Genomic DNA, 26,776 nt, shown 5'->3' on the forward strand with positions numbered 1-26,776 from the left:
GGAATTAGCAAGTGTAGAGGACAATGGGGATTCAGCTCCATGCTTCATGTTTTCTGCACGTTGTTCCAAAAAGCCTTGAGTTTTGCAATGCATACTGAAGACATTCACTTCAGTGCCATTCACAAAAGAATATACTGTAGGTACCACCGCTGACACTGAACTATTAACAGCTAGTATACATTGATTTGTGTCCTGTTTTGTTATTACACATTGCAGGATATCTTGTTATAAGATGTTGAAAAAAACAGCAACAGGCCTTTCTATCTTTTTCTCCCGATGAAATTACTTTATAAAAATGTGTTTAACTTAATTGAATAAAGAGTAATTTTAATTTATTACTGTCGATATAATACACATAACTTTGAGCAACAACATGTGTCATCTCAGTTAATCCCCACAATTACCGGTGGTTTAAACAGGAGCCTGCTGTTTTTTTCATTTGGTGGAAGTGTGCACTATTTAAAACATTTTCCTCATCATAACGTGTATCATCTGGCTGTAAGGAAAGGCCTTTAGTGACAAAAATATAAAAACAATACACAACAAAGGAGTCACGTTACAGTTTCATTCTTTTTAACGCCCTCCAACAATGTGCCCGTATGACTTTCTGAATATGATTCATGTTAACCTATTTCCTCAGTCACTTTAAATACACTTGAATGGTGACTGTGAAATATATTGTCTTCTACCCATATTACAGGGACCATAAACTTGAATTCGTGCCAATTGTGGATTCCTGGATTATTTTTAATTTGTGCGAGCAAGTAGCCTAAGGTCGTTTTGGCACATTTTGTCCACCAGGGAGTGTAGACATTTTTATGCCAGAGAGCCAACAGGTGGCCAACACCTCCCTCCCTCTAACTACAACATTAAACTGCTGTATGGGACCACTCTGGACAGTTATTGTCTTTTAGACTACTTCAGTGGCACACATTTAGTTAATGTTTTTTCACTCTCAAAATGTAGCCTATATGTCCTCCCTTTGCTCTTGTAACAACAATCAGTCCAGTCAAGGCGCTGATGGTAATTATTTGGGACCTAACTGGGAGTTAATTAACCGCTAATTCGGCGCACTTTTGTTCTGCGCTCTCTTGCAGAGCCTTGTGTTGACTTTCACTAAAGATGCAGGCAGCGCCTCTACCCTAATTGCACGAATATACACGCAGTCAAAATCGTCGGTTTTTACATTTTCATATTGAAGTACATTCTAAAGCAGTGCAGTGAGTATGAACAAATGTCAGTGCACACAACTCTGTTCAGCGGTGTATTAGTCAACCCTACTGGCTGCACACAGGAACGTCCAGCAGTGTGCTGTGCGGCTCCGTTAAACGTTTTGGCGAAGGGCAGTTCAGCCCCCTCAGTCCTCCCATTGGCTCCATCTGCAGTAACGTCTGCTTCATGTCTTCTCGGGTTGGCGACGACGAAAGTTTGTTCCAGCACGAGAAACGTGGCCGCAAAACAAACTATCTGCCCGAGACGGTCCTCCCCTTAGCGAACTGTATTTGTCAGCCCGACTGTTAGCAAAATCGAAGAAAGGAAGAGTTTGAAAGTAGCGTTGTGAAAAAGGGACAAAGTGACGAGCAGGGAAACCAACTCCAGGACTTCTGGAAACTCCTGTCTTGGACCGCGCAGTCAGCATGGTATGTCCACAACACTTACACTTAATTAACGTGACTGAATGAGCTATAATATTTAAAGTCCGTGTGCTCTTATTGTTGCTTCTGTCTTTTGATCTACTGACTTTCTCTTTTTTTTTATATATACTTATACTTATTTCGGCTTACAGTATATGAGCAATTGTCATCAAATGGCAATACGACTATTAGGCAGTAGTCTACAGATTCAAAGTGTTTTCTTAGATATTTTTTTTTGAACAAAAAACAAACATAAATCAGACAATCATATTCAATTTTATTATTATTTATTTGTGGTTATTTATTGTTATTATTACATTTTTTAAACAACTATTAACAATTATTAAGTCAACGATGCCTTGATTACATATACATCAGTCATTGTATGGAATTATTGAGAAAGATATTTCAAAACCGTTCTATGGCAACTGCAGTGGGTCATATAGGCTACGATGTTTTTGACAAGTTCATTAAATTATCATTATTATTAGAGGAAATTATGGGGGCATTTTTTGCCCCCCTCCTAGTGATATCGAGGGCAAAATTATATTTCTTCGGGGCATTTTTGCCCTTTGCCCTCGTGTATTTCCGACGCTGCTACACATTGATCTGATGTCGATGTAAACCACCTCAATTAAGAGCTGAAAGGCAGCACTTTAACCTCATCATCATTGTTCCACTGTAGTCAGTATGTAACCCAAAATATCGTTGAATGACTCGCATATACAGATTGTCATGGGATCCATTTGCAATAAGCTACTGAAGAGAGGGAAATTGGTGAGTGGTTTCATGATTGACAGCTACTCAGATTGTGCAATACTATGGTTTGTGTGTGTGTTGGGGAGAGCGTATTGTATTTGTATTTGCTAATGTATACCTGTGCAGGGTGTTGGCACTTTTCCTTCAGATCAATGTATACTGGGATAGATTCAAGACGTCTTAAACCATGATGGCGCAAGTAGAGAAAGTGACTCAATAAACTTTGTTGCGATGAACATCTCAGTACTTGTGGATTATAGCTGACGATATAGCTGCCATTCTGCAGCTCCTTGGTGCAGTTGTGCCCAGCGTTTCATAGTCGAATGCCTTGTTAATATTCTGCTTCTTCAAATCCTTTGTATGTAATCCAAAAGATTATTTTCCTATTGTGATTGCACACGTCAGGACGGCAATAGATGTTGTGACCGACTCATTTTAAATACTGAGACAACATTCTAAATGTTGACCAGACATCTCTCGTTTCATTCCCGTTTTGCTCACTGATATCTGAAAGAAAATTTGGTGATGTATGATTAGTAACCTGAAGGCGTGATGAATGTGATTCTTTAATTTAATCTTGAGCCTAACTAGTTCCTAAGTAGTCTCTCTTAAATGGCCTGAGTAGATTACCAAAGATACTTTTTACAGAAAAGAAAAAGACTCTGGCTCCTCTCCAAACATGGTGCTGACGTGTAAAATCCAAGTTGTGAAAGGGTCTTTATTCTGGATGTTTGCGAAAGGTTGGGGTGTCTGCAGACAGAAACACACACGTGTGTCATGCTGTTTAAAGCGTTCATCCATATAATGTAGGAACACATAAACAAAATGTTTACAATGTGTGACAATGACTTATTGCCACTTCATGGTTTTATATGCAAGTGTAACTGACTGTCATACTAGATTAAGGCTACATTTGACTCCAGTGAGCTGACATTGAAATAGAAATCTCTGTACGCTGTAATGCAATTCAATACAGTCCTATGCACAGTTTACAAAGTAGCACGTTTTCAACAAAATCAGACCTTTCATGGCAGGCTATTAGATTGCATTACGTCTTACCAAAGAAAGTTGAAGAAATGAATGTAATATTTTTTGTGTAAATAATATACACCAATGATTATTAACATTATGAGGACATATTGGGATATATATTAACATGCTTATTCTGTTTTATTGAATACCAGTTATGGTGTAAAATACCTAGACTTTATTAATTATAAACAATCTGAATATACTGCACTATTTGAGATGTATCCAGTCTAACTATATTTACACAGTGTTTAAAAAAAATCCCAACCCATTTCTATAAATATGCAAAAACACACAAGGGTGTTTTAGAGATAAAGGTGTGTCTTTGTGCATTTACTGTCGCTGTTCAGTGAGGACAGAAGTGTGGTTTACAACTATACCCAGAGATAGACCTTCACTGACCAATAGGCAAACATGAACAACCACACTGTGTGTGTGCTGGGGGGGGGGGGCTAAAAGCTAATTTAAGGTTAGCCAAGTATAGAAAAACTCAAAATGTAGTAGTTCTTTCCCTAAAGACTGTATCAACAACAATCGACGAATCATTTCATCTCTATGAAAACAAAAGCCTGTTTTGGTCTTTCATCAATTGAATTCTCAAAATGTTGACAAAATAATTCTCATAGCCTTCTTATAACAAGCCTTCTGCCTTGTTACCAACTATATCCCACCCCATGGTGCACCCATGCACTTCAGCACCACCCACGGTGTGAACCAATCTAAACCTCACACCTCCCCCTCAATTTTCCCACCCACTCCCAAGTTTACGACACCGAAGACCATCTCTCCTTCAACCAGACATATGCCTCGTGGCTGCTGCTCTTCCCACTTCCCTTCCTATCTATTTATGTGCGCACACATATTTGTGTCACTCTCCCACACGTTGCTATGTATGTGTGTGTGTGTGCACGTTTCTGAAATCACCTGATGTATCTGCCTGTCCATGTGTCCTCCTGACCAGCCTCATACTTTTCAGGGTCATACACCTGCTGTCATTTTCCGTTCTCACCAGCTGGTACTTGCAGTGGTACAGCTAGGTCGTGTTCTAAAGTCAGTTTGGCACACGTTAGGCCGTTTTGGATCTCGCTCACTCATATGAGCCAAGTCAGTTGGTGAGAGTGTGTAGTTCAAGTGCAGCCGGGTGATCGGATGTTCTTGCATAGAGTTGTCTTATTCTTGTTGAACAGTGACACCTGGCATTGGGGTTTTCTGTGCCTTTTTGATCTAATTACCTTGTCGTTTGGATCATTTTCACATAATAAACCACAGTAGCCAACACATACAACAATATTTTCATTGGATATGTTGCCTAACGATGCACTGTTGGACAGTGTAAACGACAGTCTACTCTACGTCCTACCAAACAACACATCTTCATTGTTGTTGTTATCCTTAACATGTTAGTGATATCATTCTGAATTGGTAAAATGACGACACACGTTTTTGACAAACTATCTTGGTTCGCGGTGACGAATACATTCGATTTCTACTTTTTCACAATAAAAGCGAGTTTTGCCAGTTGAATGGTTTTGAAGTGGAGCAGTAAGGAATGTTGTGTTTGCATTATCAGCAGCAGCACATCTCTGATACGGCTGTGGCAAAGCTAGCAGTAATCAGTGAGGCTCAACATGTAAAACAGTAATGCTGTATTAGTTGCATCAGTTCCTGTAATTTCATGATTGCAGAATTTAAATACAATGGAAAAAAAATAGCAGAGAGAACTCAAATCAAAAACTGGGTTTGTTTCCTTGACAATGTTGTGGTTTAGGTTTTGTTTTATAAACTGCACAGTGTACAGACAGGATCTCATAGTGTCTCTGCATTTTTCCCAACATGGAGCATATCATCCTTGCTTATTTATGAAATTGGAGTGCCGCATGAGTTGCAGCACATGTATCTTACGATTGTGTTTTCAAATGGCAGGTGTAGGTTGGAGACATGCTCTAGTTCCTCTGGACTCTGTGTTCTTCAGTCATTACCCCCTAACACTGTACATCTAGCATATTCTTCTATTATTTGTTATATGACTGGTGAATGATAAGTGGGACTAGTGGGTATCTGCAGACATAGTAAAGGCACTCAAACACATTCAGTGCTGAACTTTACATTATTTTTGATTGCAAGGGTCTCATTCATTTTCATTAATTTTCTTGGCATAAAATATCATTTTTACTTTTATTTGGACTGTCTCATGTCGATAAGCTAATAACTTTCTCTCAACGAATCATCAGTGGAGTTTATCATTCTTCTTCTTTGTTCGTGTCAAGACGGAGAAACCTCCTCTGGACGGCGACGAGAGTGGAGCCTGGTTGAGTGAGGCTCAGTCTGAAACTCAGCTTACAACTGGGCATGGTCCAGACGGACTTGAGACATGCGATGCCGACCGACCAGCATGGGACTCTAAGCTCCAGTATGTGTTGGCACAGGTGGGGTTCAGCGTGGGCCTGGGGAATGTGTGGAGGTTCCCGTACCTTTGCCACCAAAATGGAGGAGGTGAGTGTCTTTAAAGAAAAGAAAATGTACATTTCAGCTCTGTAGTTTTGACTGACTCATCACAGTAGATCTCTTGAAATGAGTAGCTGACGATTCTTTTTTACACACATGGTTATTTTGAGGCATGTTTTAAAATCTTCTTTGCCTCTTTCTAGGGGCCTTCATGCTGCTGTATGTTTTTCTTTTAATATTTGTGGGAGTTCCGCTGTTTTTCATGGAGTTGGCAGCCGGCCAAAGCATTCGCCAAGGCAGCATTGGTGCATGGAAGCACATCTCCCCGAAGCTGGCAGGCATCGGTTACTCCAGCTGCATTGTGAGAGTTGTTTCTTTCTCTCTCAACATTGTTTCGTTCTGGGTTTGGGATTGCACTGTTCATGTATGAATGATAAGTCATGTTTTGGTTTATTTGTTAGTGGGGGCAAATAAAAGCCAAAATGGGAGGCAATAATATCTCTATTATATATATTCTCTATCCTGTATTATATTGGATGTATTTTTACAAACACATTTACAACGGCATTACTCAAAGCTCATCGTATCTCGGCTGCCGTGGTTCGGCAGCTGCCTGACTTTTTCATGTTAGCGTTTCAAAGATCGGGCCATCATCAATATTTTAGATGTGAGCCCCAGAATGAAAAGATTCATAAATGTCTTCCTCCACTGGTCTCATGAAAAGCCCCAAAGCAGTGCTACCTCATATATCACCTCTCGTTAAACAACTGTCTTTTTATTACCAGCCACGCTGTATGTATACTTAAGAAAGGGCACTGATGACATCATGCCATGCTGTAATGTGAGAGAAGCAGTGCGCTGTGTTGCTGGCGGTTTGTTGCGTAACACTTTTCCCTACAGACGGAACGTGGCAAACACAGAGTCGGCAAGAACTTTCTGTGCACACACGGCGCACAGAAGTATACTTGTATGCTCGGACGCCGATGCCTTTTTAAAAGCCGCATTTTTCTTTTAGGCCCCGTCAGTGTCACAATTCATTACTGCTAGGCGTTAAACATAGAGGTCGGCACATACTGTAACCAAATGGCAAAGGCCTTGCTATGTCAATATTAATATTTCATCAAGTAAATCATTCACGAACCCTTTCTTCTCCTCTAGGTCTGTTTTTACGTGGCTCTTTACTACAATGTTATTATTGCTTGGAGCCTGTTCTACTTGGGTAATTCTTTCCAGTATCCTCTGCCATGGGAGCACTGTCCAATTGATGTAACCACCAACAACACAGGTACTGACTTAACTGAGATGTTCATCAAAATGAGGCGTCACGTACTGTAGATGCCAGTAAGGTCTAGAATGCTGTCTGTTCTCAATCAACAGTGAAAGAATGTGCAGGTTCTTCCCCAACATCATATTTCTGGTTTCGGAAAGCTCTTAACATCACGAATTCCATCGAAGAATCGGGAGAGTTCAACCCCATCATGACGGGCTGTTTATTGGCGGCCTGGGCAATTGTCTCCTTGGCTATGATCAAGGGCATCAAGTCGTCTGCAAAGGTAAGTTAGCCCATTAGCTTATCTTAGCTTATTTAGCACAAAGACAGGATTAGTGAAATCATTTGTGAGCTTTATTAATGGTCGGCAGATTTTATTTCCTCCACACGGAGCCCGGCTAGCCCTGTGCCCGTCTCCAGCCTTAATGCTAAGCTTTGCTAACTAGTGGTATCAGTCTATTCATCTAACTCTGTCAAAAGCCATTAAGAATATTTCCCTCAGTGTCAAAACCATTCCTTAAAAATGCTCTGGCACAGAAATCGTCTTCCATTTCTTTTCCCAAATCTTAGGTGATGTACTTTTCCTCAGTCTTCCCGTATGTGGTGCTCTTTATTTTCCTCATCAGAGGGTTGATGTTGGACGGTGCGATGGAAGGAATCAAATTTATGTTTTATCCTAAAGTAAGCACACATTTCACCTCGTGATTATCATTTGTATCTAATTTACGGCAAATGAAAAGTGTTTTAAGAAGATGTTTTAATTAACTCAAGACTTTGTTTTGTGATCATTTTCAGCTGGAAATCTGGGGAAGTGTGCAGGTATGGCGCCAGGCTGCTACACAAGTGTTTTTTGCCCTTGGACTTGGCTATGGCTCTGTTATCGCTTATTCCTCCTACAATCCAGTCCACAACAACTGCCACAGGGACGCGCTGATGGTCTCCGGCATCAACTTCATGACGTCTGTGCTGGCCTCGCTGGTGGTTTTCGTTGTGCTGGGTTTCCGTGCCAAGAACACTGCACTACGCTGCGTGGCTGAGTACGGATGCGTGTGTGTGTGCATGACTGTTTATTAATGTGCACTCATTACCATCGACCACAATATTTCTAATGTAGGAAATGATCACTCAGCTGGTTGAAAATACTATTGAACACTTTCATGCATTGCCCTTTGAAGGTTGATTAATCTGTCCCAAAGGTGGAATGTCGTGCATTATTTCCTGGTAATTTAGCATATTCATGATAAATATTCAAGATTAACCGTAACATGGGAGCCAGTGACTTTTCTCAGCTGATATTGCCGAACTTATATTTTGTCCTTTTACTCTTAACCTCTTCCAGAAACCTTGGTCTTCTTAGCCTGATGTCGTCCTATGAATCTAACCAGCCCTTGGTTGGCCTTGGTTGGCCTTGGATCAACGTGACAGATCCAAGCTCTGTGTCTTTAGCTGAATACAGAGAGTGGTACAGTCACTACAGCTCAACGATGGGTCCTAACATCACTGACTGCAGCCTGGAAGAGGAGATGAATAAGGTATACCTGAGATCAAATTAGAATTATCTTTCTTTATAAGTAGGCTATCAACACGTGTCATGCTTCACAAAACCAGAAAATACCTTCAAGAGAATTTCTAACGGGGATAAATCTATCTCAGAAAACTTAAACAAGCAGGAATCAAAGCATTGACTTACAATAGATAGCGAAGACAACTTTAAAAAATGTGGGATTTAAACTGAGGTGAACGTTTAAATAGTAATAGTAAGAAGGTGTGGTACTGAGGTTCCCAGAACCCCTGATACATCTGAGGTATTGTAGATTATCCAGCTGGCAAGAGGAAGAAAAGGTATGGGACATGTAAGAAATTTGAGCAAAAAACTGTAGTTAGTAGATATAATAAAAGTGTTTAATAATTCATAATTAATAATTAGTCATAATCATAAGGGTTTTGGGAATGCATAATTAAGATAAACAAACATGCAGAAGCATGAAATTTCTGCCAAGTTGCAGAAGTTTAACTTTCATTTTGAAGGATTATTATAGATGGGATTAAACAATAACTGACAATCATTGAATGGGTTAGCTGCTCAGGAGAGACAGATGTGAAGACAGGCGTTTGCTGAGCTGAGGGTGGGTAGCCAATAGAAATTGAGATAGACGGAAGGGAGGAGTCGTGAATTAATATGTGGGCGGGTGAGAAGCGTTTTTTCTGCCTCTTTCAGTTTGTGAATCTGCTGGACGGCTGTGTCCTGGAACCAGAGGTAGTTTTTTTCCAAATGGGGTTGTATTGTTTTAATATGTCATAGGAGTGTACACTCCAATGTATAACTGTAATCGTGCTTACATCAGTGGAATTAAATTCCTTATAATTGTAAACCAGTTTTGGTAGCATTATTGGTGCAGCGTGTCGACGGCACAAGCCGGCAGCATGGCTCCGGCCTCCCCTTTGTTATGAGGTAAAAATACTATCTTAACAGACACAGTATCTAGTCGGTCTCTTGGCGAGATGCAAACAAGCTGTGATAGAGGAGTGAAAGGAGAAACTAAAGAAACAAGCTGGGGTACTAAAGGTTATCTTATCTAATCGTGTTTATTTTACGAAAAAATATCACTCACCCCCGACTGGAGACGACTAGAGCAGTGCTTCTGGTATGGTGCTCTCGGATTACAACTACAAATAGGAGTCCAAATACTGATTTATAAGATTGGGTAATGTACTTACTAAGGGAGGCTGCTGGAAATCCCAATCCCAACTCACATATTTAGTTTTCTCTTGGATGTGCATGGAATCACAATAAGTGTTTGTACTCTTCAGTCAACATTTAATAAGTTCCTGTTCAGACCTCTACCTTTTCTATCTTCCCTTTGTGTGCGTGCAGGGTGTTGAAGGGACAGGCCTGGCATTCATAGCCTTCACTGAGGTGATGGCCCTTTTCCCTGCCAGCCCCTTCTGGTCCACACTGTTTTTCCTAATGCTGCTCAACCTGGGCCTCAGCACCATGTTTGGGACCATGCAGGGAATCCTCACACCTCTCATGGACAATTTTAGCTTCTTGGGCCGCCACCGGACCCTACTCACTGGTAATGCACACAAAATTCTGCCTCGGGCGTATGGGCCTGCCAGAATATTTTTATTTCTTTTAAGAATTCAGACCAATCTATTGCCTCTAAGACTACAATTGTCTGTATGCAGTAATATGGTCCAACTCACACTGTGTGCCTTCCTTTTTGTTTTTTAGTGTCCAGCTGTGCTTTGGGGTTCATAATAGGACTGTTGTTCACTCAGCGCTCAGGCAACTATTTTGTGGCTATGTTTGACGACTACTCTGCAACTCTACCGTTAGTCATTGTTGTAATCTTTGAAACCATTAGTGTGGCGTGGGTTTATGGAACAGATCGGTAAGAAACCACTAACTTTAACTTTATTTCTGTTCAGTTTTCTCGTCTTTTATTCCTTATTTTGAAAATCGCCTGTAAATCTTCTCCGTCACTGCAGCTTCCTGGACGACATTGAAGTCATGCTCAAATGGCGCCCTCCAGTGGTGTACAAATATCTTTGGAAATATGTTTGTTTGCTGTCGATGGTTGGTCTTCTGGCTGCAAGTTTTTTGCGTATGGTCTTCAAAAGGCCCACGTACACCGCCTGGAATCAAACCACGGTAAGATACCCGCCTACAGCTTTCTGTGCTACACAAAACAATTTAATACACAAAATCCTCTGTTGTAGTTTACAATATATATGACATACTCACCAAGATTTGTATACTTTATTTGCTTTAATGCTGATTTATTTCTTTTTTTGTTTCTCTCTCTGACATGCTTTGTCTTTTCCTCTCTTCAGGCCTCTGAGATGACTCTTGAGTACCCTGGCTGGGCTCTTGGTATGATTGTGATGCTGATAATGTTTGCCAGCTTGCCCGTGCCTATTGGCTACATCTATTCCACATTGAAAAATCCCAAGGCCTGTAACACTCGCTCCGAGGAGGTGCACCAAGAGATGCACCGTGAGTTGTACACCAAGTGCAGCTCCACTGAGCAGCTGGATTCCCGTCACAGAGTCCCCACTGAGGAAGACGAGGCTCATCCCAGGACTGCCTTCCTGCCGCTGGGCAACGAACACTACCGGCTCCTGTCGCAGCAGCAGGAGGAGGAGGAAGATGAACAAGATACAGGGGTTTGAGCGTGGCTGTGGGAGGAAGAAATGTTTACATGCTCCAGAGTGCATGAGTAAGACCCTGCAAGAGAGATTGTGAAGGGAGGTCAGTAATAAAGAGAATTATTTTTAATCTGCGCAAGAGCCGTGGGTTTGCACCCATTTATCATAAATCAGTCGCATGAAAAGCTTTTTAGATTCTGTAGTTATGAAAATACAAGTCCTCCCTTCATTCATTGTCTGAACCAATCACAATGTTCAGACAATACAAACACTCGCAGATACATCAAAAAGGAGTAAGCTGCTATATTTGATGAAATAAAGAATTTATGGACGGTTTTAGAGTTGGAAAGTGACACGCTGTTGTCTTGTGTCTGCCAACCTTGTTTCATTCGTTGGCAACGGACGGCTTTATGAGTATTTTTAGCTAAATGCCAAGTATGAATTTGCATGAAAACATTCTACCTTGAGCAGCTGTGATGTGTGTGCGTGTGTGTGAGAGAATGTGTGTGTGAATATTTACGTTAATTTCTGTTGTAAATCAGTGTGAAATTTGAATATGTCAGTGAAATAACTTTATTTTACATTCTATTTGTATCATTTTACCTCATAAGACCACAGCAATGTTTTTAAATGTCACAATGTGCTCAGTGTAGCAGGATTGTACTGTACTTGATGAGGACTTTAAATAAACCTCTAGATGGCAGCAACCTGACTGGATGGGGATTTATTTTTTATTTGTTTTGATTTATACATCACCAGTGAATCGTTTTATTTTTTATTTTTACACCTTCTAAAAGTCAAATATAATATTAATTAGGACATTGAGTACCGGCATAAGGACATTTGATTTTTTTTTTAATGTTTATTTCGGTTCAGGAAGAGTGAATGAAACATTTTGTGTTTTTTATTCTCATTTTTCATGAAGCTGAAGCCCCTAATATAAGTTAAGTTTAACATGTTTGACTGTGGCATTGCTTAAGGGCTCAGCAAACTGAAGAATATAAAGTTAGAGTGGCAATTTAACTTTTTGCAATTCATATTTTTCCTGGACAATGCAGATCACATTTGTCCTCAAATCACATGCACGTGCCTTTTACAGTATGTGGGATTGAACATAAGTCAATATTATTTGTCTGCCAATACCTGCAATTCAAATTCTTTCAACATCAATGTTGTATGCAGATAGATTTCATACATGTGATTTACTACACACTAAAATCTCAGCTTTAAATCAATTAAGGCTTTTGTGTATTCAGTTCTTTAAAAATAGTGTTATTAAAATGAGCGACTTTATAGTCTAGGTGTGATCTGCCCTTTCATATAGTTCTATCATTAAGATTGTATGGGTTTGTAATCATCACATCTCAGTTACAGAGAGATCAAAAGAAGTGTCTTCCCCATCACACACGTATAAAGGTATGCGCTAATAGTTTATTCCACTTTCCAGTTCACCTTTCTGTGGCCCGTTTGAAAGTGAATTGGAGGCTTGTGCGTGTAACGGAGGGATGAGAAGGGGAGGGAGAGAGAGAGAGAGAGAGAGAGAGGACTTTGCGCTTTCCGACAGGACAGGAGGGCGCGCGGGACATCAGCAAACCAGCCGGGTGAAGAAGCTGCAAGGATGGATATCCGACCAGACAGGATTAAGACGGTCGCGGGCAAAACTCTGGGGAAAATTAACAGGTACACACCTATTTCAAATATTCCATGACTCCACCTCTGACTTCTCCCCATTTTCACGCGTTTGGTGCTCTTGTTCTGCGGGACACAGCAGTTCATCATGCTGCGGGTTCCCATCCTCTCTCTTCCAAACAGTAACTCGAGAAAAAGTTTGTTCATTGATTCCAATGGAAACAGAGGCGACTGTTGGGTTTAAGCCGCAAACATAATGTCGGTATATAAAGCCCAGCTGTGAGCAGCGCAAATTTATTTGATGACCAAGTGAGTGAAATATTGTGTCAATGACAGAAAAATGTTTGGCTGTCTTTTCATAAATAGTTAATTTTTATTTGCAGGAAGAAATTAGGGCAATATCCACCAAATTAAAAAAAGAAGTAAATTGTGGGGATGTCTTCGGGATACAAGTGTGTATTGAAAGTGCGATGAACTCGGTGTGTGTGTGTGTTTGGGACAAGATGTTTTCTCGTTGTGGCTGGATGCTTTGTTGCACACATTTCCTCTGAAATCATGAATGTTGATGTTGTCTCTGGAACTGACTGCTTTCCTGCAGCGTCTCATGTTTGTTTGTTTGCTGAAGTCAGATTTGGCCCAACTCAAAATGGATTAAGTATATTTGAGACGAGTGTATAACTCGGGTTACATAATGTTTCCGTGCGCTTTCTGAATGAGATGGTTGATCAGATGGGCCCAAAGTCAAATCTATCCATCTATTCATCCGTCCATCAAACACATTTCATTTAACTTCATTTTGTATTACAAAGCCAATGCTGTTTACAATTGGCTGATCAAACAAGAGAAAACCATATTAGTCATTATAATGCAAAGCCGAAACGATTAGCGGGATAATTGATTAATCAGTCAACAGAAACTTAATTGGCAACTATTTTGTTAATCGGTTAATCTTTTGAGTATTTATTTTAACCAAATATGCCAAACATATTTCTAGCTTCTCACTTCTGCTTCAAACAGTTTTCCTTCCGCTTATGGGAGAAAATAGAATATCTTTGGGTTGTGGACTAGTTGGGTTGTGAGCAATTTGAAGATTTGAAGCGTTAGCCCCAAAGTAATAAAATGAAATCTGTACAGCTGTGCCATCTAAATGCATGGCCTGCACACAGTAGCTTTTTAAGATGGTTAATGAAGAAACTGATCTTGATGAGTTCATGTCTGTGACTGTGAAATCCTTAAAGAAAAGATCAACATAACAAACTCTTGTTTAGAAACGTGCAGGAGTGATGGATATATGTTAATAAATTGCATATCAATACAAAAGTTGCAACACAGATTGGTGTTCTGACAATATTTCAGTAAAAAGAGTGAGTTTAAGACACTATGCAATAACCATTGCGATAAGCTTTCACTCTCAGGATTTGAGGTAGCAACCAAACGTATAAATCCCGTCCTGAAATAGCCTGTTTTTCAGTCCAGCTGTCGAGCCACGCAAATCCCTAAACTCTCCCCTCCCACCCACTCCATCCAAGCCCATGTCCCTTCCTCCAGCCGCTCCATCCTCCATCCTCCATCCATCCATCCATTGAGCCGTTGAGACACCATGCACAGATAACTTTCAGCCTGTCGGGGTCTCCCAGATTGACGGACATGCAAATCTCAGGCTTTTTCTGATTTACTGGTTGTGAGCCATGCGTTTGCACGACCACAGCTGAGAGACATGTGATGTAAGATTGAATCCAGATTGGTTGTATTGGGTGTTTCCTTGGCTTAGCCAGTTAACTGGTATTATGTGTCACACTGTTAGGTACAGGCAATGGTTTCAAAAGAAAAAGTGAATATTTTGTTTAAATTTATGTGGAAGATGCATGATTTAAGGCATCCATCTGTGTGTATGTTTATAAATGTGCATGATCACATGGCAGCCCTGCACTGTGTGAATGTGTGTGTGTGTGTGTGTGTGTGTGTGTGTGTGTGTGTGTGTGTGTGTGTGTGTGTGTGTGTGTGTGTGTGTGTGTGTGTGTGTGTGTGTGTGTGTGTGTGTGCAATCTCACCACCTCACAGACAAAATCCCTCCTGATGAAAGCAGCAGGGGTTCATCTATTATTTAAACATTTTCTCCATCAGAATGCATCCCCTGTTTCTATATTAAACTCCACTAAGCATAAACTGCATCACTGTAAGGTCAAGTGCACACCACATTTACATTCTTACTTTCAACAACGTCAAATTATGGCCTGTAATATCATTTATTCATCTCCTTGTAGCAAGGAGCACTACATAAAATATAATCAAACTACAACCATCTTCTCATCATTTTTGTTAAAGTTTCTAATGCTATCTCATTCTACGTCTCATTAAAATGACATATGTAGGGTAATTGAAAGACTTTTAAATGAATCAGGTGTTTGTTGCATCTGCAGGATTGCATGCCACACAAGGATAGATTGTGTTGCAGAAGGAAATATCCATTTTGAATCAATTTTACTTGCAGTGGAGTGCTATGTTTTCCATTTCTTACACTGTGGTCTAAAAAGTGGTAGAAATGAAATATTCAACAAACGATGACATCAACCTATGCCTACTTCTTTAACCATTCAGGCTTTGGCAAACTGCAAAAACTTCAAAAGTTTGGGCATCATTTTAATGATAGCATTTTTATCAATTTAGGAGTTATTGTCAATTGTTGTATTATATCTTACATTATGTTAATATGAATATTTTAGAGCGGTTTACTGATGAATTGATGGTTTGTATCACAGTTTTGGAATCTTCTGAAATGTAATATTACAGTTAAATTGTCGCTTTTGCACAACACACTATTCCGGATAGACAGAGGTAAATATTTTTATGATGAAAGAAAAAAAAGCCAAGTCTAATGTAAAGTCCATTTCAATGACCTGTCATCAGTTCAGGGATTTTAATCATATAATGATTGTGATTGTGACAATGGAAGTGACAATGTTAACTGGTTGTCATTGCGGTTGAGGCAGAAAGACGTCCCTCACTGAATCCTGGGCAGTTTAGAGACTTGAAGATTGAAAATGATACTTTTGAAATGCTTCTGCTTGTGTTCTCTTTCTTGATCTTTTGACTTTCTGTCTGTCTGCCAGTGTGTCGCTCCTGTTATTGGCGGCGATGCTGTGTGTATCCATGATGTCAGTAAGGATTCACTATATTTACGCTGCCTTCATGCCTCGTTGGGTTGAGTTAATAAAACAACAGACTGGAAGGCAAAGAAACAGTATAAGAGAAGAGGTTTTTATTAATCTGATGACTTCGCTCAGATCATCGTTGGGTGAAGGTATAGTGAGATGCTGTGTGTGTGCAGATGCACTCATACAGTGATTGAGTTATATGTGGTTTTTGAATGATGTGTGTCTTTGTCGAGATAGTTGTGTGTGTGTGCATGCGTGCATGCGTGTGTGAGAGAGAGTGTGTGTCCACAGGAGAGTGAAAAAAAAAGTGGTGTGACAGGATGGGGAGGAGGGTGTCTCCCTGGGTGACACAGTCCCACCGAGACCCAATCTGTTCACTTCAGGGAGAGTGAGAGGCTCATGGATGAAGTATGGAAGGGGGGAGACACTATTGAAATAACAAAATTGCTGCAATTTTATCATTAAAAAATTCCTCAAGCTAGCGCCCATACTTCAAACACCTGGCCTACAATTAAAGGGGGAATCATGGGGGGGGATCGTTTTTAGACAACATCACGAGAGTGGGTGGGCTGAAATACAGAAATAAAAGCTTGTTTTACATGCAGCACAATGGAGGATCAATTTAGTACATGGATGTGGAAAATAATGACCAGGCGTTATATAATATGTTTACTGTCAACCTCTCTCTCTCTCTCTCTCTCTCTCTCTCTCTCTCTCTCTCTCTCTATCCTCTTATCAGAGGATTACACAGAACGCTCTGTGAATTGCTGAATTTAATATACGGGGTAACAAAAGTCCCCGGTCACCAACCAGCCCGTGAGACTCAAGGTGTTATTTTGTCAAAGCTGATGTATGATTGAAAAATCATAAATTAGGCAAACTTAGTTATTTTTTCACAATTTAACAGCAAATACATTTACACATACATTTAATAGAAGCATCCTCCAGATAGATCGTCACTCCATATGAAAAGAAGTATGATGGTCTATCACGTTGACTGTAAATTGAAATAGTATTTAAGGAGTTTCACATTATATGATTAATTATTTCACTGTTGATGGGAACATTCTTATTAAAATGAAATGAGTAAACTAAATATCTTTGGGTTTTGGACTGTTAATTGACTGAAATAAATACATTAACTTTGGCTGTGGGAATGTATAACACACATTTTCCACTAATGTTCTGATGTTTTTATGAACAAAACTATTAACCTATGTATTTATGTTAATTGAATCAAGATGTTCAAACCCAATGTACTTCTTACACTAAATTGATTGACTTTTTCAGGTTGAACTTTGCTTGTGCTAAGGTGAAAAGCACACATATGAGCTCAGTTTGAGGTGTTACTGAGTCTCCACTGAGCCTGTTACTATTGTAATTATGATTTTTCAGAGAGCCTGAGGTCACTCATGCTCTCTAGCTCATTAATCGTTGCCAGCTGAGACCAATCAGGTCCTCGCCATGCTAACAAGAAGAGCTACATCAGCTGATGTCAAGCTCACGGTATGGTGAGCCTCACATGAGGGCAAATGTCTTTACTTAGGTGTTTCACCTCTACTTGCTCAGAGACGAAGCACATGCTGTGTTAACATCTTTGTTTGTAAAGTAAACACACTGCAACATTGGAAAGGGGAGACCTTCAGCTAGTCAGCTATTTTGAGACCCTTACACACACACACACACACACACACACACACGTACTCGAGTGAGATTGCCCTTTGGCGGGAAGCATCTGCAATCAACGGTAATTTTTGCTGCGGGCTAGCCTCGTTAGCAGCATATGTGTAGGTGGCTACAATCTGTCGTGAGGTCTAATGAGGATGCTCCTGCAGCCTTCAGTAACTCTGAAGGAGGATACTGAGCTCCACTCAGGGTGTGTGTCAGCACGTTTGTTTAGCACAGAGAGGACAGCAGTGTGTGCAGCCAACTGATTCAACAGAAAAAAGTGCACACCTTCCTTTTTGTCACATCAGCTTTTTGATCAACTTTTTGCTTTGATTTATAGAATTTGTAACGACTTCATCTCTCTGTTTCTTGTGTTTGATGTGCACTGTGGAGGCCTGTGCACCTTCTGTAGAATAAATGGCATGTGTCTGCCCTGCTATCGCTAAAACAATAATAAACAGAGGCTTATAACAGGAAGTGTGCTCAGACCACTCAGTGAATTTGGTAATTCTCAGAGAAATATATAATATATATACCTTCACAGAAAATGTTACGTGTTTGTAACCGATGGACATTTGAGGAATCATTAAATGTTTCACTTAAAACATAAAATAACGTCATGTCAGTGAAAGCAATCTGATTTAAAAAATGACAAAAACAACTGAATCAATGAACTCAGCCATCTGTTATAATGGAGGGAGAAGCATGCCGATCTACGGCCAGCGATATTCTGTCCTTCCATATTCATTTCCGGAAGTAAATCATTTTCGTAATCCTAATCTGAATGTAGTGACGGATTAAGAGAGAGAGAGAGAGAGAGGATGCATCACCCTCTCTAATCTCTGACAAATTCCAAAATGTTCCTTTACAAATTATTACTTTTTTATTTTCCTTTGTGGTTTACTTTACAACCAGCATATCTGGTGATGATCCAGTATTCATTTACACATCGTTATACTGTCATATCTTCGTTTATTGGCAGATTGCATAGATGTATGAAGAGATTATGCAGAGGGGGATGCAGTGAAACCCACAAGCACAACTGAGAAATATGTGCAGGGGTGTATGTGCAGACAGGCTAACAGATAGACAGCTATAGTGACAGATCATGGTGTAAAAGCTGGAGTGAATTATTTATCTCATCCAAAAACACGTCAATAATTTAGCAGGAGTGTAGAGTCTGGCATGTCTTGTGTGAGTGTGCGGGAATAAGTTATCTTGGAGTTCTGTTGTGCTGAGAGAGATGAATTGTCTTGATCATTTGCTTGAAACACAAATACTTCAATGCAGTAAACACTTGTTTTGGGAATTTATTGAAGCTCGGTTTTAAACAGGTTTTTAACGATGCAGCCATCCTCGTCACATGGAGCAAATCCTTGTAGTTATTATGCCAGTTTATGTGCAAAATTCTCCAGCTCACTGACTAACTGGATCAGCCCGTTGGAACGTGGACGGTTGACACAAGAGTGCTTTTTGCTCTGAAATCACACACACACACACACACACACTCAGGTTAAGACTTACAGCATATACACGTGAAAGTGTGGCACTGTGTTTGATTTAATTTGAGAAAAATGTATCTGTAGAAAGTATTTACTTAAGTCCACCTGTGTGTGTGTGTGTGTGTGTGTGTGTGTGTGTGTGTGTGCGTGTGCGTGTGCGTGTGTGCGTGTGTGCATACGTGTGTTTAATAAGGGGGGTTGAGAGTATGGAGCTTATGATACACAGATGGCCGCTCTCCTGACTTCTCTGTTTGACTCCTGTGGAAAGTGTCCCCCACCATTTGACAAAGATGGTCAGCCTAAAATAATGACAAATATTCGTCTCTTCTCAGGCAAACTGACATATAACAAAAACAATTGAATGGTAAATAAAGAATGTTGCAGTTCAGTGAATTGGCAATCTGAAAGACGTCAGACTCTTTCATTATCTCTGTTCACCGTCTGAATGACCTCACAGTATAAACACACAGAGGTAGGCCTCTGGAGAGCTCCTGTTTGAGGCCGGACATCTTGAACAGCACCAGTACGGCGGCCGGTCCCAGGCGTCCTGGAGCAGCGGACACTGGGGGAATGTGTTGTCGTAGCTAACTCGGCTCCTCGGCTGGTGACAGCTGCTTCTACACGCTGGGACGTGCTGAGTCAGACACGACCACAACATGGTGCATGTTGTCTGCATCGAGGTGTAACAGAGTAAGAGAGAGAGACGGTGAAAAGTAGGCAAATCCTACAAAATCCCTGCAGGGAAAGAAAAGATACACGCAGCCTCAAAACAACACAAAAACACATAATATCTTCCTCACGTTTGTGAAAATATATCTAATTGCTCCTTTCTGAGAAATGCAGAGAGCCATGTGGTGGAAGATGTACATGAAAGATGCAAAGAAGCATCGTCTTCCTCAATGATCTGACACCAGGTCTCCATGTTTCTTGTATTTCAAGCTTTTACAGATTAACTGATTTCTTTTTGAGCCAATGTTTCCGCGTTAGGAAAGTTTTTGTCCCCAAAGTGCAGAGGCTGGCTTGTAGTTGAACGCACACTGTTGTCTTTTTCTCCCTTCAGGCTGATTGAGAAGCGGCAGCCAAATGGAGAAACCATTGAATTATCAGCGGAGGGCCGCCCTGAGCTGGTGGAGGAGAAGGAGCTGCCAATGGTGGACTGTACCTGCTTTGGCCTACCGAGGCGGTACATCATCGCAATCCTGTCTGGCCTGGGATTCTGCATCTCTTTTGGCATCCGGTGCAACCTGGGTGTGGCCATTGTAAGCATGGTGAATGACCACACTGTCTTCAAAGGCAACAAGGAAGTACTCGTGGTAAGTGATAGAATTTATTCTGTCAGTTTGTCTTTAACAAGGACGTTGCCTTCTTTTCACGATTTGTTTCTGATTCTATGATCTGCTTTATCTCGGATTAATGCCAGTAAAGATTTTTTTATAAAAGAAAGAAATGAATAATGGAGAAAACACTTCTCTCAGGCTAAATGTGCTTATTAACGTGACCATGAGAGAAACAATGTAAGCATATATATTGTACATTTGTTGTCCTCATCACCACTGTACTCCCTCATTTTGTTGTTAACAGCAAACTTTTACACCAACATATTAACTAATGTGTATCACAAGCTGGGAGCATATCCACCATGTGATCCAATGACAGTCATCTCTTCTGTTTTGACTGCATTTTGAATTGATGAAGTTAAAGTCACATCTTTTCTTCTCTCCAGGCTGCACAGTTCACCTGGGACCCTGAGACGGTGGGAATGATCCACGGCTCCTTCTTCTGGGGCTACATCGTCACACAGATCCCGGGGGGCTTTATATGTCAAAAATTTGCAGCCAATAGGTGAATGTCTTCACATTACAATGTCTTCTGGCATACAGTAATCTCGTCTACAGTAAAGAGTGTAACTTTTGTGCATGACATGCACCAACATTCAGAAATAAAGTCATTTCAACATAGTCCTTATAAACAGATGCCAAGAAGGTGTAGCAGCATTGATTAACAAGCACCAGGAAATAACTCCAGTCACGTGTAGGACCACCATGAAGCTTCATCCTTTCAGTTTGTTTTCATCTGCTGCTGTTGAACATTAGATCTGAGGCGGCTTGTTTGTTCTTCTGTGTGTTTAAGAGTGTTCGGCTTTGCCATAGTGGCCACATCCGCCCTCAACATGCTGATTCCATCTGCTGCTCGCTGCCATTACAGCTGCGTCATACTGGTTAGGATATGCCAGGGCCTTGTTGAGGTACAGTACGTGCCTGCGTGTGCACATGTGCTGTGTAAAGAGCATTCCTGGATGCGCGAGTGTTTTCCTAACTGCGTTGTGTCCTTCAGGGTGTATCGTACCCAGCCTGCCACGGGATCTGGGCCAAGTGGGCTCCTCCTCTTGAGAGAAGTCGATTAGCCACAACAGCCTTTTGTGGTAAAGTTTCACACCTTTCTGACACGTTTCCCCAAAATTCAATATCTCTTTTTGAGATGCAGAAACGTTGAGATATCGAGATATCCACGAGAGTTAAGTTCTGTGCGTCATGTCATAGTATGTCTTTGTTTATCATAACACAGGTCGATAAATACTTTGATGAAAGTAATCAAAAAGCTCAGTCCATGAAGAAATACACATATTATTCAGAAACTGTGCATTTAAATGAGCCGACAGTATTTCTGTATGGTTGTGACGTCACAACTACATGACATCAGCTGACAGGAAGAAGACATAGACCCAGGCTGTTGTCTATTAACACCTTTCCGATGAAACGCGCTCAAACAAAGAGTTTCAGACAGAGGTTGAGTGCAGGTATATTCAGATCGACGGTGTGAGAAAAACAAAGTGAAACCCAACATACAAGTATGAACCCTGACATGACAAGGGACCTTTAAAAGTATTGGACATGGGGAATTTCCTGGACCACTGAATAACAATCTATATTACGCATTTTGAGCACTGAAATGATTTTGTGATTATGATGAAAAGTAACAATTTGATGCTTTCCTAGGATCCTATGCAGGGGCGGTGGTGGCAATGCCTTTAGCTGGGATACTGGTGCAATACACTGGGTGGCCTTCAGTATTCTATGTCTATGGTTAGTATCCTTGTATTCAAATATGTGTTTCGTCTTACGGCAGTACTATCAGCCAAGCAACATATCAATACACACACGAGCACTCTTCAGTTCAAATGCAAATGTTTCCAAATCCATTAACTGCTGTGTTTCTGTTGCTGACAACCGAGAACGCATGGCAGAGCTTCTGTTAAATGTCAAGGATTTATGTGTCTGCATCAGGTGTTCAAAACCCAAACTTCTCCCCAGCCCACTGCTGATCTTGGAAAACTTAACTTCACAACATTAGCATCAACCTGGAAGGAAGTCTGAGCAGCTATACTTCTCAGTTTCTCCCTCACTTCTTTGCCCTTTCACTCTCTTGCTCCTTTTCTACTCTACCCACATCTGTGTCTTCTGCTTCCAGGCGTCGTTGGGATATTCTGGTATTTGTTCTGGATTCTGGTGTCCTATGAGAGTCCCGCAGCCCATCCCACCATCACGCCGGAGGAGAGGAAGTACATTGAAGATGCAATCGGAGAGTCTGCCACGTTTCGTAATCCTCAGCATGTATGGCTCAACATGATGTAACACTGAGAATCTGTTAGACCTGCACACAAACACACGGGATACACGTATACACACTCGGCTGACTCTAGTTCTTGATCCATCCCAGTAATATCTTATTCCTTTGGATGGCAGAAATTTAAAACCCCGTGGAGACACTTCTTCACCTCCATGCCAGTCTACGCCATCATTGTGGCCAACTTCTGCAGGAGCTGGACGTTCTACCTGCTGCTCATCAGCCAGCCGGCCTATTTTGAAGAAGTCTTTGGCTTTGAGATCAGCAAGGTGAGACTATATATCGTCTACTGGTAATAAAGGTCTGGAGGTGACAGGAGAGACTGCCAGATTAGATACGGTCAGCATCTTAGGCCTCCAGACCACCACAACTCTCCTCTTTTTTACAATTCTATGTCACCCTTCACAAAAAAATCGAGCTTGGATGAAAAAAAGGGAAATAAGAGAATTTTAAGTCAACATCCCATTGTTTGTAATACTCGATTGAATGAAAACCCGCTTCCTCACACACACAAACGCACTCGCTTCTCACCCCTTTCCTCTTTCAGGTGGGAATGGTGTCAGCTTTGCCCCATCTAGTGATGACAATCATCGTGCCTATTGGAGGCCAGTTGGCAGACTACCTGAGAACCCACAACTTGATGTCCACCACCAACGTCAGGAAGCTCATGAACTGTGGGGGTGAGTGTCAAACAGGAAGGGGCGATAGTTGGAGGAGGGTGAAGAGGAATGAAAACAAAGGTGGAAAAGAAAGCTCAAGATAAGAGCAGACACTCGAGGACAACCTGAAACACTGTTCGCATAAGAGCAACTCAAAGGGTCGAAATTAAAATGGTATTTTTGCCTTTTGCATTGGATGTCGATGTGTTTACTTGTTTCAGGTTTTGGGATGGAGGCCACCCTCCTGCTGGTGGTGGGATTCGCTCACACAAAAGGTGTTGCCATTTCCTTTTTGGTCCTCGCTGTGGGCTTCAGTGGGTTTGCTATCTCAGGTAAGAGATGTTATGAACACGTATGCTGTCTACCGGCCAAGAAGGACGTAATCCTCGCGTAACGTAAAAAACAAACGCTGTCGTTTTCTACACTTCGCCGGGCTAGCTGTTCCCATTAATATATACTATTTCTTTAATAATGATGAGTGCTGACTTGGCTTCACAATTATTTTAACTGCAACAGTAAATCTCTCTCCTTACTCTGTTGTTGGGAGAAATATCAATAGATGGTGTCGTCCTTTCCAACACTAACAGGGGGGGAAATGATGTTCTGCTTTTGTTATTTCACTCAGGGTTTAACGTCAACCACTTGGATATCGCCCCTCGATATGCCAGCATACTGATGGGCATCTCAAACGGGGTGGGAACGTTATCTGGAATGGTGTGTCCTCTCATCGTGGGAGCCATGACCAAACACAAGGTAAAAAACATTCATTTGTATCGACTTTACAATGTCATGTCAAATATTACAAACTCACCTGTTCCACACCTTTTTACATCATTTCAGACACGTGACGAGTGGCAGTATGTTTTCCTTATAGCTTCCCTCGTGCATTATGGAGGAGTGATTTTCTATGGTATGACTTGACTTTGACTATAATGTTTTGTGAGGCATCTTCAGAAGACCTCAGTCTAAATGCTGACCATGTTTTTTTTCTCACTAGGACTCTTTGCATCGGGAGAAAAGCAGCCATGGGCGGACATAGAAGACACCAGTGAAGAGAAGTGCGGTATTATCGATGAAGATGAACTGGCCAATGAAACCGAGGAAATGTACCGTGGAGGTGGGCAGTACGGGGCCATGAGCAAACCAGTGGTTGGTTCCAATGGAGGACAGACCGGAGGAGGAGGAGGAGGAGGAGGAGGAGGAGGAGGAGGAGGAGGAGGAGGAGGAGGAGGAGGAGGAGGAGGAGGAGGGCCTGGATGGGTGTCGGACTGGGATAAGTCTGAGGAGTATGTGCAGCCACCTGGATACAACTCTTACATGTATGGAGGAGAAGAGGAGAGGGAGCTGACATAGGAGATCGACATGATACAAGTCAAAAGAAAAAAACAAGATGGAGAAAAAAAGGAAGATTGTTTGGAAATGGATTGTAAGAGAGTCACTGCTGTACTGAATGGACCTGTTGTGTGCTTTTGTACAATATTTACAATTGCACATATCAAAAGTCTGCATCTGATTCATTCCTGTGTGTGTGTGTGTGTGTGTGTGTGTGTGTGTGTGTGTGTGTGTGTGTGTGTGTGTGTGTGTGTATAGGCACATGCATGCAGGGGTTAGAGTGATCAATACACACAAACACATACAGTATTCATGAGCAAAAAACTGAACTCATATATCCCAGATTATCCTTCCTGCTCCCGAACTTGCTCTGATTGGTCAGGAGTTCCGTTTCCACGACATCACTGTGTGTGTGTGTGTGTGTGTGTGTGAGATTGTGTGCGAGTGTGTGTAGCTGGTTGATTTGTTACCTGTACAGCAACTCTCTCAAGCCACTGGCATTATGTTATATTTAAAGTTTTAAGTGTAAACCACACATTTTCTCTTTTTGCTGGGAAAGCACCTTTGGAGCCTCAGTTCAGTTTTACTCAATACAAAATGTGATGCCACTACTGTAGTTAGCTCACACTTTCTGGTCTATATTACTCTCAAGGCTCTCAGCCTCAATAGAAATCACATTGAGCATGTAATAATAATAAAAAATCAATACACAAACGGAAAGCTAATGTGCTTTTATGAGCGAGGCCCCTTGTGGACAATCTTGTCAAGACGCTGGTGATGCATATTGTTAATTTCCCTTTGCTTCTGCAACATAATGCTTCCTAAGCAATGCACAGTTTAAGTATGCATTCATGTCACGACTACTTTCAAACTAGTATCAAAGAGGAAAATGGTGCCTAGGTGTTGTATCATTCTGTGTTTGTATTGGTAGAGTTGTAAAACCTTTGCTCCAACAGCCTCCCCTTTATGTGTGTGTGTGTGTGTGTGTGTGTGTGTGTGTGTGTGTGTGTGTGTGTGTGTGTGTGTGTGTGTGTGTGTGTGTGTGTGTGTGTGTGTGTGTGTGTTTGAGTGTTTGAGCTGCAAGTGGTGTCTAGCTGAATCTCACCTGGGTCTGACCCAACTAGGTCACGTCCAGCCAGCGTATGGGTCACATGGGTAATCACCTGATATTTGTGAGTACGCTCTCATTAGAGAGGTGGCCCAGAATGACAAGTTGAGTGTGATAGTTGCTTAACCAGCGAGGAACAACGGTTATAATATTCCCAGGCATCACAGCACATGTTGCATCTTTTCCTGCCTTTTCCTGTGTCTCTGTGGCTGCCTCTCCCTCCGTCTTCCTCCCTGTATTCAACAGGACGCATCCTGTCTTCTCCTGTTGGTGCTGTTTCCACGTCTTTAGTACCTAGATTTCAGTCATGTTTGAGTTGGTAGGACAGCGGTTTTCAGTTTGTTTGTCTGTCTCTGTGTATGTGTGTGTGTGTGTGTGTGTGTGTGTGTGTCTGTGTGTTGTTGTGTTGGGTGCAGGTGCTGAAACATTGTTCGGTGAGCGTGTTATAATAAGCACAGCAGTGCTACCCTGCCATCCCTCTCCTCCTTTTACACACAAACACACACTCAGTTAGCCAATATCATGCATTTCATGCAGTGAAGTGCACCGTGCACAGTGTGCAGGGGAGTGGTGGCATACTATTTGGTATTTGCATGGCTGTGAAGCCCCCCCATGGAGACAGAGTGAGATTAGGAAGTATTATCCCACATTATCAAAGGGTGTGTTATGGTCTGGTGCCAATCACGTCAGCTCCTCTCATACCCTGTAAAAGCAGCACCCTCTCCATCTTCACGCACTGACAGCTGGGTAATGTAGTGGACAGTGCAGAGGCGCTTCTCCTGAGAGGACACACTAACATGCTCATACAGG

General features: G+C 41.4%; 2 protein-coding genes across 2 annotated transcripts; both read left to right on the plus strand.

Moving 5' to 3' along the window:
* The first annotated feature begins 1,400 nt into the window (after nt 1-1,400).
* slc6a16a (solute carrier family 6 member 16a) lies at nt 1,401-11,992 on the plus strand. Its single transcript, XM_079281236.1, has 12 exons — nt 1,401-1,640; nt 5,690-5,915; nt 6,071-6,228; nt 7,026-7,152; nt 7,245-7,420; nt 7,708-7,818; nt 7,933-8,174; nt 8,477-8,669; nt 10,013-10,214; nt 10,373-10,532; nt 10,630-10,792; nt 10,975-11,992. The coding sequence occupies exons 1-12, from the start codon at nt 1,638-1,640 to the stop codon at nt 11,311-11,313; spliced, it is 2,100 nt and encodes a 699-aa protein (XP_079137362.1). The 5' UTR covers nt 1,401-1,637; the 3' UTR covers nt 11,314-11,992.
* Nucleotides 11,993-12,907: 915 nt separating this feature from the next.
* slc17a7a (solute carrier family 17 member 7a) lies at nt 12,908-24,879 on the plus strand (the record flags this gene model as incomplete). Its single annotated transcript, XM_079282537.1, has 13 exons — nt 12,908-12,969; nt 20,304-20,556; nt 20,967-21,085; nt 21,374-21,488; nt 21,578-21,665; nt 22,240-22,326; nt 22,712-22,854; nt 22,987-23,136; nt 23,415-23,547; nt 23,748-23,858; nt 24,152-24,279; nt 24,367-24,436; nt 24,524-24,879. The coding sequence occupies 13 exons, from the start codon at nt 12,908-12,910 to the stop codon at nt 24,877-24,879; spliced, it is 1,815 nt and encodes a 604-aa protein (XP_079138663.1).
* Between the last annotated feature and the right edge of the window lie 1,897 nt (nt 24,880-26,776).

Source organism: Melanostigma gelatinosum, assembly GCF_949748355.1.
Source record: "Melanostigma gelatinosum genome assembly, chromosome: 13".
NCBI lineage: Eukaryota > Metazoa > Chordata > Actinopteri > Perciformes > Zoarcidae > Melanostigma > Melanostigma gelatinosum.

What these genes read in the sequence shown, in the direction of transcription:
- slc6a16a (XM_079281236.1), top strand. An exon ending in GCATCAAGTCGTCTGCAAAG is followed by an intron (nt 7,421 to 7,707) that starts GTAAGTTAGCCC and finishes CCCAAATCTTAG; the next exon opens with GTGATGTACTTTTCCTCAGT. An exon ending in CCGCCTGGAATCAAACCACG is followed by an intron (nt 10,793 to 10,974) that starts GTAAGATACCCG and finishes TCCTCTCTTCAG; the next exon opens with GCCTCTGAGATGACTCTTGA.